At 44.9% G+C, this 13,012-nt stretch overlaps 1 protein-coding gene across 1 annotated transcript in view; it reads left to right on the top strand.

Moving 5' to 3' along the window:
• The window catches only part of rftn1b (raftlin, lipid raft linker 1b), a 158,474-nt gene that overhangs the window by 71,386 nt on the left and 74,076 nt on the right, over positions 1-13,012 (top strand). Inside the window, 1 exon segment of the mRNA XM_030748961.1 lies at positions 9,729-9,837. Coding sequence (XP_030604821.1) covers positions 9,729-9,837 — 109 coding nt within the window.

Here is a 13,012-nt window from a genome sequence, read left to right as displayed (position 1 = left end):
GTCGCTTCGAAGTTTTCTCATAAGGAGCGGCAGAAGCGAAACTATCATTTATATTAGTTTGTGAACTTGCCTTTCGTTTGCTTGACTTTACCGGAGTAGGCTGTGGGTTTTTAGATGTTAAATATACGTTGTAAAGTTCCTTGTGGTTGTATTGAAGGTGGCTGTGGAGGTTTGTCGTGTTTCCCCTTGACGTAGCCACGATTTTTCGGCATGACTTGCAAAGAACTTGTGTCTGTGACTCGTCCTGTGTGGAAAAACCGAAGTAGTCCCAAATTCCGGAGGTGCACTGTCTTTTAGGAACAAGTTGCTCTCTGTTTTCGTCTTGACTCGTCTCTTCAATTCCCGCCATGCTTGTTTTCCTTCTGTGTGTGTACGTGCTCCCTGCTCCGCTGAGAGCATGTGCTCGCGCTGGCCAATAGCAGCGCGGCACCTTCACATTTAAGGTCGCGCCGGATTGGTCAAAGTGCGGACATAAAGAAAGACATGATTTATACATTAAATAATTAGAAATTATCGCACATTTTTTAGATATGCCTATCGCAAGTGCCAATATCGCGATGACGATATTTTTTCGATATATCGTGCAGCCCAATAATGGTCCAGTTAGGGAGGGCAGCACGGTGGCGTAGTGGTTAGCACTGCTGCCTCACAGTTAGAATACCATCTGGAAGGCCTGGGTTCGATTCCACCTTGGCCCAGGCCTCTCCCTCTCTCTGTGTGGAGTTTGCATGTTCTCCCCGTGCTTGCGTGGGTTTCCTCCGGGTACTCCGGTTTTCTCCCACATTCCAAAGACATGCACTTACTGGGGTTAGGTTAATTGGCTAATCTAAATTGCCCATAGGTGTGAATGAGAGCATGAATGTGAGTGTGAAAGGTTGTCTGTCCCTCTGTGTTGGCCCTGCAACAGGCTGGCGACCTGTTCAGGGTGTACCCTGCCTCTCGCCCTATGACAGCTGGGATAGGCTCCAGCCCCCCCGCGACCCTTAACAGGATGTGCGGAAGCGAATGGATGGATGGATGGTCCAGTTAGGGCTCAGAGTTGAGCAGACGGATGGCTTGTGGGTAAAAACTCTTCTTCAACCTTTCTGTCTTAGTCCTCAGGCAGCGGTAACGCCGGCCTGATGGGAGCAGGGAGAAGAGAGAGTGTCCGGGGTGGCTGGGCTGTTTTAGGATCTTCATGGCCCTCAGCCTGCACTGCTTGGTGTAAATGTCCTGCAGGTTGGGGAGGGTGGTTCTGATGGTCCGTTCAGCTCAACGAACCACCCTTTTTAGGGCCATGAAGTCCTGCTTGGTGCAGTTTCCCATCCAGGTGGTGATGCTCCCACGCATGATGCTCTCGATGGTGCAGGTGTAAAAGTTCCTGAGCACCTTGAGTGGGAGCTTGAAGTCTCTCAGCCGCCTGAGGAGGTAGAGACGCTGTCTGGCCTTCTTCACAGTGATGTTTATGTGATGAGTCCAGGACAGGTCCTGTGAGATGGTCACTCCCAGGTATTTGAAGGTGTCCACTCTTTCCACCTCAGCACCACTTATGACAAGTGGATGGTAGTCCCTCTGCTGCTTCCTGCTGAAGTCCACAATCAGTTCCTTCGTTTTGCTGACGTTGAGCAGGAGGTGGTTCTCCTGGCACCAGTTCTCCAGGCGGGAGACCTCTCTCCTGTAGTCTGTCTCCTCATTGTGAGAGATTAGTCCCACAACAGCAGTGTCGTCAGCAAACTTGATGATGACGTTGGACTCTGACGTGGCCTCGCAGTCATGGGTGTACAGTGAGTACAGCAGAGGGCTGAGCACACAGCCTTGGGGGTATCCAGTGTTGAGGGTGAGGGAGGATGAGGTGAGGTGACCCACTCGTACCACCTGTGGTCTGCTGGTCAGGAAGCTGTGAACCCACCTGCACAGGGATGGGCCCAGGCCCAGGTCCAGCAGCTTAGAGACCAGCCTGGAGGGAACCATGGTGTTGAATGCTGAGCTGTAATCTACAAACAGCACTCTCACATAGTTCCCCTTACCAGTGTCTATGTGTGAAAGGGTCTTGTGGAGGAGGAAGGATATGGCGTCATCTGTGGATCTGTCTGGCCGGTATGCAAACTGTAGTGGGTCGAGGGTGGTGGGCAGTGAGGAGGTGATGAATGTCTTGATGAGTCTCTCAAAACACTTCATCACCACAGAGGTGAGCGCTATGGGCCTGAAGTCATTGGGGCTGCTGGGGTGTGGTTTCTTTGGGACAGGGACTATGATGGACTTTTTAAAGCAGGTGGGAATCACACACAGTTTCAGTGAGAGGTTGAATATCAGTGTAAACACAGGTGCCAGCTGGTCAGCGCAGGTCTTAAGGACACGTCCTCTAATACCGTCTGGTCCAGCCGCTTTCCTGGTGTTTACACGTCTAAACGCCCTCCTCACGTCGCGCTCCGTCACAGTGAGTGTCTCCGCCCCTCCGGCCGGGAGCGCAGCGGGCTGTCGGCTTCCCGACTCAAAGCGCGCAAAGAAGATGTTGAGTTCATCAGCCAGAGAAGCGTCGGCACTCACCGGGTGTGTGTGTGGTGCTTTGTAGTCCGTGATGGTGCGTAGTCCCTGCCACAGTCCCCTGGAGTCAGACTGTTGTAGTTGCTGTTCCAGTCTGCGGCCGTAGCGATGTTTAGCCTCTTTCACCGCTCTGCGGACGTTGTATGATGCAACCTTGTAGTCCTCCATGTTCCCAGAGGCGAGGCCGGAGTTGTAGGCAATGGTGCGGGACCTCAGGGCGTCGCGGACAGATTTATCCACCCACGGCTTCTGGTTGGGAAAAGTCCTGATGGTCCTCCTAAGTGAAGTGTCATCAATTGTCCTTCAGTACCTGGGAACGCTGTCAAGCCTGGAGACACGGTTGCAGAAGGTCAGGAGATTTGTGTTATTGAAGCCATGAAGATGCAGAACAGTTTGACCGCAGTGAAGCAAGCAAAGGTTAAGAGTGTCCACTGTAAACCGGGGGAGACGGTGGGGGAAGGAGACCTGCTGGTAGAGCTGCAATAAAACCGCTGCTTCCCTTTGACATGTGACTTCAGTCTGCCCACTCATGGACATCAGGACAGAGAGCAACACTGAAGAAACTCAACAATAACTCATCTCTGATTTCTCTGTGGAGGTGGCTGTGACTCGGTCCTGCTGTGTGCTCTGCAGCTGATTGGTCCAAATCCTTCTGTTGTGATTTCATTTTATTAGTTAGTAGATTTGGTTGTTTGCAGGTCAAACATTGAAATAATAAAGATCAATATGTGAACCCTAATAAAATAACTGGTGTTACCTTTTGGACCATTAAAAAAAATATATTGGGGTGACACATTTTGAGGTGCACTACCCTTACAGGGAAAGCGAGAGATGGGCTGAGAGGGAGGATAAGGGCAGAGAGTGAGCAGGAGGGATGGAGAAGGAGGAAAATAAAGAGGTACGGCCTGAAAACCATTAAAAGGGATTTGCTCTGGTGAAATTATTCACGAATGTGTGAAAATGTGACATTAGAAGAGGTGTGCTGTATTATTAAAGCACCACAGTGGAAGAGTGCTAAACACGGGTTCATGTGCACCCTGACTGTGTCGTCATAGCAATAGACGGGGTTGACACGACTTTGTTTCTGATGCAAAAGGCCGAGAGCACATTCATATTTTGAGTCCTTCACCGGCTTTGCTGTGGAATGGTTTTATGCAGCCTTGACTTTCTCCCTGCAGTGTGAGTGAAAAGCTGTTATTGCATACAGCGAGTGCAGTTTAACTCATCTCATGCAGTTTCCCCAATTGGGTGATATTAAAGTAATAATTTAAAGCATTTTATTGAACGTATGCATGGTTACTTACTGGAAGTGAAAGCGTCTTTCAGCTGTACATTTTCTATGAGATATTCTACAACAGTGAGCAGTTGTGGTTTTATCAGTGAAAGAGGGAAAGGGTTGTTTACTGAGAGGTTTTGATGTCACTGGAGGCAAGTTGGCGTAAAAACATGAGCACAAAAAAAACAGTTAAATTATGCTGAGCTCTGAGTATTGGCCACCAATTTGAAGACTGCGCATTCAAAGCTGTAATCATAATGTTTTAGGCAAACTGGCAACATTATTCAGTTAGTATGTCCACCACTTTGCTCTAGACTGAAGCCACAGCTGCTCCTTAACACAATAACTGAGTTAAGGGGCGGCTGTGGCTCAGGATGCAGAGCTGGTCAGTCATCCAATTCCCAGGTCCTCCAGTCAGGGTGCCAGAGTGCCACTGGGCAAATGCTGAACCTACACGTTAATGTGTGAATAGGTGAATTTGGCTTGTAGCAAAAAGCACTTAGAGTATAAGAGCACAAATACCAGTCCATCTATCACTATTATGAAATTTATACAAATATTTTGTGTCAGTAATCTTTATAAACAGATTTGCAGAATCTGTACATAAGGCAAATAATTTTTTTGGTGCTTGAAGCTTTCTGGTTTGTCCTTGTAGTCTGAGTACACATCGGTCAGTACTACCACACTCCACGAATGCTGGTTAGAAATATCATCTCACAGCAAGAAGGTCCTGGCTTCACTGGCTGGAGCCGTTCTGTGTGGAGATGGCATGTTCTCCCTGCATCTGCATGGATTTTTTTATGGAAGCTCCCACATTCCAAAGACATGCGCAGAGTTAATTGGTGATTCTAAATTGATCTAGATGTGAATGTGAGTGTGAATTGTTTTTTGTCTCCCTGTCTTTGCCCTGTGATAGATTGTCAGCCTGTTCTCGGTATATCCCGCCTCTTGCCCTACGGCTTCTGGGCCACGATCCAGCCCAAATGCATCCCTGAATTGGATGAGTGGAAGAAAATGGATGGGTGGATGAGTGTATCAGGAAGCCTTGGTCATCAGATCTATACCCAGTGGGCTCTCAGACTGGGTTTTTCAGCACCAGAGTTTATTTAGTAACACCTGGGTGTAAAAGGCCTATTTTTGGTTTATAGCAAGACAGCCATGATCTCACTCTCAGCTTGTCACATATTAAGATGTTGGGCCAGGTTCACATTTGAATACACGGCATGCATTTTTCAAATGCATTGTTCATTTTCTGCACTTGAACCCAAACACTTCCTTTTTTACACCTCGAAACAAGTAGTTTTGGTACATGAGCCACGAACGGCAGGCTCCTGGTTAACAGACCACTCCCGTCTCTTTATGCACACTCTGGTTCTCTTTCAAACAACACTATTTGCCGTGCTTTGCTGCAGGCAGCACGTCCAGGCTGGCATCAATGGGTAACGTGTGTTTCTCTAAGACAGCATGGGCTTCCACAAAACAAGCAGTATTTGCAAGCTACAAACTACCTCTGGATGTGCTGTGAGAATTATTACAGGTTTTTCTCCTGCTGGAGGAGAAAAACCTGAATGCTAGCAGGTACGTTCTAACAGGTCAGAGTTTCAAATCTCACATAATCTCACTTAAGTTCTTATCTTATTATTCTTACCAAGTCCTCATCTCAAGTATCTTCACAGTACTGCAGCTCTGCAGTTAACCTTTGGCTGAGCAGACAAATTAAAACCATACACAGAAACTCAATTATCACCACAGAACTATGCAGATATTGGCAGGAAGCGCCAATCAATACCAAGAGAGAACTGGGCCTCTTCTGCTCTGAGAAGCCCAAAGTTGTCTTCAGCGCTTTGTTCTGAGAATATTTTTTGAATAATAAACAAAGACTGAACTCGTGTTGGGCATTTTTTTCAGTTTGGTGTCCACTGAAAAAACAAAATGATTCAACAGAATCACTTTTCATACTTCAGTGAACACAGAGTAATTGGAAACCACAGATTTACAGATGATGTTGCCACTACAATGCTAAAACAAATCCCAAAGCAAGCCATTAACAGGTAATATGCAATTAGTTTCCATGTGAGGATTCAACTCCAGTGGGAGTGATTAGTCTAACAAAAGATGTTCCAGGAAGAAACAAAGCATGTGACCCATCTGTGGCAAGAGACGAGACCGGATGGAGCAGAGCAGATGTATTCACCCAGGACAGAGCTCCACATAGGTGGGCAGGCATCTGACACCTGTCTAACCACATGAGGCCTCGGGGGTTGACAGCCAGTGCTGCAAACTGCATGAAAAGTCACCATTTCACACAGAGGAGACGGACCGCAGGTGATGCAACTGCTATTTTTAACCCAAGGCCTCCCTCCAGGACTGAGGGCTTGAATTGTTTTTCTCTGCTGTTTCCTTCTTTCATGCTCTGCTTGCAGAAGTCTCTTCCATTTATACTGGAATTTTACTCCAGTATTAGTTTTTCGCACCTCCTCTGTGCTAAACGTTTGATGGCACCAAAGTAGAGCAAATTATCGTTCTCCAGAGTCAGTTCTTTATTTCAAAGTCTCGAGATAACTGAATCGCTTTTATTTGATTGGTGAAAGATCAGTTGGCATTTGAAATCTATCGTCACATAATGAAGATCCTTTATTTCACCCTTTGTTTTTTAACTTGCATCACATATAGTTGCACAACAGACCTTTAGGTGTTTTGTTGAAGCATGTTTCATAAGGTCTAAAATGTGAAATCAAATTTTAAAACCTGAGACGATAACAAAACTAATGCTTTCTGCTCTGCTGCACTATGTAAACTCTGCTAGCAGACAGTATCTCTGTCTCTGCTTTGTTTCCTGTAGATGTGCCTGAAGCTCAGCCGAGCTGCTTCGTTCTGATTTATGTCGCAACCAACAGGGGATACATGTAGCTTTTCTGGCAGTGCCACCAGGCTTCTGCAGTTGTGCCTTTGATTGTTATGATGCTGCAAAAAAAGGAAAGAAAAGAAAAGGAGAGTCAGCTCCCAGCTCATAGTAACGAGCGTGTGAAGTTTTAGCTTAACGACTCAGCCGGCCCAGTTTCTGCTCTGCTGTATGCTGCTGAGTGATGGGTGTCAGTGACAGCAGAGCAGAAGTGCAATGACTCTGCTTTATTTTATCATTTTTATAGATGAAGTCAAATGACTCTGTTTATAACTGTTTTTTACTGAACACGTAAAGTTTGATGGTTTTTACTAGGAAAAAACAGCTTGCTTGAAATGAGAGTCAAATGAAAAAAAAATTTTTTTTAATTATATATATCCTCTACCAGAGGCCTGGGAGCTTGAGGGTCCTGCTCAGTATCTTAGCTGTTCCCAGGACTGTGCTCTTCTGGACAGAGATCTCAGATGTCTTTCCTGGAAGTGTTCCTATTACCACAGGGACCACTGTTACCTTCATCTTCCACATCCTTTCCAGCTCCTCTCTGAGCCCTTGGTATTTATCGAGCTTCTCGTGTTCCTTCTTCTTGATGTTCCCATCACTTGGTATTGCAACATCTATCACCACGACCTTCTTCCTTTGTTTGTCCACCACTACGATGTCTGGTTGGTTAGCCATCACCAGTTTGTCTGTCTGTCAGCTTGGAAGTCAGGATCTTAGCTCTGTCATTCTCAACCACCCTTGGGGGCATGTCCCATTTTGATCTCGGGACTTCCAGGTCATACTGGGCACAGATGTTCCTGTATACTATGCTGGCCACTTGGTTATGGCGTTCTATGTATGCCCTGCCTGCTAGCATCTTGCACCCTGCTGTTATGTGCTGGATTGTCTCAGGGGCATCTCTGCACAGCCTGCACCTGGGCTCTTGCCTGGTGCGGTAGACCCCAGCCTCTATTGATCTTGTGCTCAGAGCTTGTTCCTGTGCTGCCATGATTAGTGCCTCTGTGCTGTCTGTCAGTCCAGCCTTGTCCAGCCATTGGTAGGATTTTTCTATGTCAGCCACTTCTTCTATCTGCCGGTGGTACGTGCCGTGCAGAGGCCTGTCCTTCCATCATGGTTCCTGTTCTTCCTCCTCTTCTTTCTCAGGTTTTGGTTGCCTGAGGTACTCACTAAGCACATGATCCTCTGTGGCCATCTTCCTGATGTATTCATGGATCTTCGTTGTTTCATCTAGGACAGTGGTTCTGACACTCACTAGTCCTCCTTCCTTCCACTTAGCGTACAGTCTCAGGGTGCTGGATTTGGGGTGGAAAGGAGCTTTCTTGACATCAGTGGCTTCTGTCTCCTCCTTTGGCCAGCTTAAAGGAGCATTTTAAAGGGGTGCAATTATGCTCATTTTCAGCTCCATATTTTTGTTCTGGGACTCTACTAGTGAAGCCTTTCATGATTCAAAAATAAGTCCTTTTTCATCTTATACTGCCCGTTTATGCAGTCTGAACATGCCCTTTCAGCTCCTGTCTCTTTAATCCTCTGTGCATTTAAAAGATCACTTCTGATTGGCTGCCTCAGGCCTTGCTTCACAACCCAATACCTGAAAGCCCCGCCTCCTCATTGTCATATATTTCAGTCAAAACTGTGGCAGTATGTCTGTGTCATATAAGGAAATTCATGCAAACTGTTGGAGGCTAAGTGTGTGCTGGCCGGAGTGGTCATTTATAATTAATTATAATTAAGGTCATGTTCAGGTCATGTTGGTAAACTGGTTCTCAAACATTTTACTTGGTAAAATAAAGGTTTAAAAAGTGGAAAGGAAACTTTTATAGTTTTAATATACAGTGCCAGTCAAAAGTAAACACATTAAAGGGGTAGTCTGACATTTTGTAAATACACGTGTTTTCTTTTTTGAACGGGTTAAATGAAACCATCGACACCACTCCTACATCTGTCAGCTGAACGGCCACATGATGGCTAGTTCAGCTTCACACTGTAAAAGGGGGAAAGTGCAGGGAGCATACTCTGCCACTAAAATAATCCAAAAACAAACATATCTAAATACAAATTAACATTTATCTTTTTTTTTTAACTAACCTGCAAAAATAACTATTTGTGTTCCATTTGCATTGAAATTATATCCTGAAATATTTCTTGGCTGAGTGCAAGGCAGCGCATAAGCAGATCGCTCCATGAAACGACTCCTTTTGATGCATGAAAATCTGTATCCAGTGGGGGCATGACAGGAAAAATCACTGCGATAAAGCATGAGGATCACACAGCAACACACAAAGAGGCTGGGACATGTATGCTCACTCAGAGGCTGAACCACTGAGAGGCTGCAAGGACAGCCCTTAATACACACAGCAGCTTGCATGCATGCATCTTTTACCCTCCTGCACATCAGGTGTCTGTGTAAAGCCAGAGCTCATGCAGAGTGCAGACATACAGCCTTTGCACGCAAGCACCTACTGCACGTGCACACTGACTCTGCTGCACACTGAGGAAAAGGGTGTGTGGGGCTTCTTCGCTTTGTCAACAGGATGAGAAGCTGGGAGATAGAAGCTGGGGCATTCGTCTCCTTGGGGCTGGCTCTGGGATTTCCTCCAGAGGACAGAGTACGAAAAATACAATATCATATAAATAGATTCTCTGCGCTCAAAAACTGATATGGTAGGGCTGCGGGGAGGGGGGGCAGGTGAAATTTGCATTGAAATTCCTGCTTACTGTGTGTGTTTTCTTTCATCCATTTGGATCTTTGCCTCACTTAAGTGTTATTGTATTTTTCTTTTACCTCCCACTGGGCAACAATAACATTAACAAAGCTTCTTGATGCAGCATAATTTGTTGATAGGGGGTTCTTTGTATTTGATTCCTGGGTCTGTCAATAGCACCCTGTTTGCCACTGTAATTTTATCATTTTAGGCTGGCTGTGAATGCGAATTTGCATCAATGCCTTTATGTGCTGTGAGCTCAACAGACCCGTTCCCTGAAAGGCTGAAATTCATTGTCCTCTCACTCCAACTGTGTTGCATGCAGGGTGGAAAGGAGCCAGCAAGTCTGCCCACCATACAAACTACAGCTGGAAGAGTGTCTGTCTGCTGAGCAGGTGCCCACCCCAGAGCTCATCCAGGGCTACGTCAAGAAGGTAGGTCTGCTTTACAAATGCTGAGCTGAATGTCTCGTCAGGTTGCGCCCAGCTGGAAAGAAGATAGCGGGAGATAGGACGGGATGATTGCAGAGAAACTGCTGCGGCTTTTACTCCAAGCAGATGAATGTAGTTGGTGATTTCTCTAGACTTCATTATTTCTGCTACCAAACCTTGAATTGCTATTTTCAGCATGTCATCCTGTCTGAAGACCCAGAGAACACAAAGTTTGTGCCCATAAACCGTGTTTTGGTAAATCAGCCACATGGAGGAAGCTGCCAGGAAGCAATCATGTTGTAGCCTTTTAATAGCATCTTGTCACTGAATGTTTGGAGCACAGATGCCAACAAAGAACATCATGTTCGAGTTTTTTGGGAGTTTTTTCTTACATAATTGCCACCTTACAACATCATAAAACACATAGACGGTGTCAAAACAGGAATATTACACAAAACAGCAACATTACAACTTTCATTTTGTTGCCACTCAATAATATGAGTCATATCAATAGACTTGAATTGTTATTGGTAAAAATATAAAAGAGGCCCGGCCGATGCAGATGCTGATATTTGGTGGTTTAACATAAACTATGTGCAGGTCTTTTTGGTGGTTTTATCAGAACAAACCATCGCACAGACACCAAGGCCAGCTGTTATTATTTCTGTTGTGCAACATCTGTATATGTCCAGCAGGAGGATGATGGGAAATCATCTAAAATGGAGTTGCAGTGACGCTGCAAGATCCACAGTCTGCAAAATATTATAGTTTAGGATTAATGACTCAACGTTATGACCCACCAAGAGGGTACCAGGCTTGAGTCATTCAGTCTTTTAAAAGTCTTCTAGTGTATGTAATAGATTAAAGACTGGTGAAATAAAAAACTACCTAAACCCAAGATAATTATTTTCTAAACGTGGGATCTGATCAAGAGGTTACCTGAGCACGACCGGCCTCGACCCAGATAATTAGATCCAATCCAAAATGAGATTAGCTTGACCCAAACAGTGACACGAAAAATGAGCGTCAGCGCAGTAATTTTACCTGCACCTCCATCTCACCTCATAATAATTGTAATATCCCGTTTTTGTGTTAATGTGAAAGTTTAAAGTCATTGTTAAGTTGCTGTGGAAGAGTCAATATATTAAGCCCATTTCTTACATAAAGCAATTCGCCTCCACTTCAGGCAAAAACACAGCGTGGAGCCCAACCGGGCGACAAAGGAGGAGACGTTGGCAGTCGCTGATGGGCGATTTTAATGTAAACACATAACTGGACCGAGTGCCGGCGGCGTGCTCGTTAGCCGCACCCCTCTGATGGAAATTATTGGTGCAGTCACAGGGTGGAAAAGCACAAAGTTACAACATCCTGGAGTTTTATTGGGAGACAAAACTGTGCAGCTCCTGATGACTTTTAGTTACTTCAGTTATTGTTAAACACTAAAAACACTACTTGGGATCCTTTTGTGCATAAAATGCTGCTGCTGTCGGCACCTTGTTCCAGCAGATCCACGCTTCAGATTAGGACGCGTGTCATCAGTGACAGAAGGGAAAATACCTTAATTTACTTTCATTTACGTTCAGCATTTTTTAAGGGTTAGAAATATTATCACAAATCTTCCTGAAATATGATGTAATTTTGCGTCACACCTGCTGTCTCATAAATCAGCTGTAAGGGGGTAAGCTCAAATTATTCAAGCCAGAGTTATAAAAAGTTCTTATGTATTTATTTATTCATTTATTTCTTGGGTGAATGTGCTGCATTTTTTGCTGCTGAGAACTTGGTCCTCATCCTTTGAATGATTATTGAAAATCCACTCGTTATAGTTTTATAGTCATCATCTTCAGGGAAATGTCTGGATCTGTAGCTGCTAGCTTCTCCTCCATCTATTTGCAAACTACTACAGCTGCAGAGCCGTTAGCACACAGCTTTTGTGTTTATGCTTCGGTCATAATCCTCTGCTGGTGATCTGAAGCAGAATAGCTTTAAAATACTGAATATTGCTGCAGTGCCTTTGCGTAGCTGTTACATATCTGTGTAATAAAAGCTGCGTTTCCCCTCATGGTTCAAGTCTAATGTTAATTAGCAAACTGAGCAGCTTGACATGGCTATATTTTCCACAGAGGAGCTGAAAGCAGCAAACAGGAGCCAGAGATCTGAAATCACATTCGCTGATTTAATAATGAATTGACTGTGTATCATATGTCACTGTTATGAATACATTGCTGCTGAAAGGCTGTTTGAAATGGCACTTCAGATGATATATAAACGACACACCCTCCTCCTTTGCAGGCTGCTAATGCTGCGTCATCATGATTCAACTCTCCTGCCTAATCTATATATTAGCAGCCCCGATGCCAGCCTTTTAAGCCCCGCTTCTGAACCTTTCTCTGCATTTTGCCCTTCAATTAGTCATGCAACCGCAGTCCTGTAGGACCTCATTACTGTTGGTTATCATTTTAATCTACTGAGCTGCTACACCCCTGCTGAAGTAGGAGCAGGAGGCCATGCTACAAATCTATTAAAAGGAAAGTGGACATGGATGAGTGGGACAGGAGTGAGCGAAGAGGGCAGTTTTCTCTCTCGGATTCTGTTGCTTACTCCATATTTCTTTCTTCATCTCCTTTTTTAACTATCATATTCTTTCCTTTTTCTTCCATTCCCTCTCAGTCTCTGTCATTATCCCTTTAGCCTCTGTCATTTCTACCCTCACTCTGTCTGGGCTCTCTATCTCTCTCTCTCCGGGGTTTTCATCTTGACCTTCAGACACCTCCTCCTGGTGCCACTTTAATAACTTACAGGGGAAATAGAAAATGTGGTCTCAAGTCAAAATTGAAATGGGTTTTTCACTACAGGCTGTTGATATTCTGGTGGCAGTATCAGGGAAGCTACTTCCAGAATATTTTTCATCAAGTTTGTGCTCAGCATCATTTCAGCTAATGAAGAGAAATGATGCGATTTCAACCTCAAATCCTCATTTTCTTGACCTGAGGTGGCGCCTTTCAGGCCGAGGGGACATCGTGTGTTCATTTAAATTGAGAAGTTCAGAGGAATGCTGATTTTTAATTTCATTCTCCATTTACTCTTTTATCCCCAGCAGTATACACGGGACATGACTGCTGAATTAATAATTGTTCTCATTTTCAGAAATGTCATTAACTGTTGTTTGATGCAGCCA

Source organism: Archocentrus centrarchus, chromosome 16, assembly GCF_007364275.1.
Source record: "Archocentrus centrarchus isolate MPI-CPG fArcCen1 chromosome 16, fArcCen1, whole genome shotgun sequence".
Classification (NCBI taxonomy): domain Eukaryota; kingdom Metazoa; phylum Chordata; class Actinopteri; order Cichliformes; family Cichlidae; genus Archocentrus; species Archocentrus centrarchus.
Note: the sequence above shows the minus strand (reverse complement) of the source record. Positions and strands in the feature narration are given on the sequence as shown.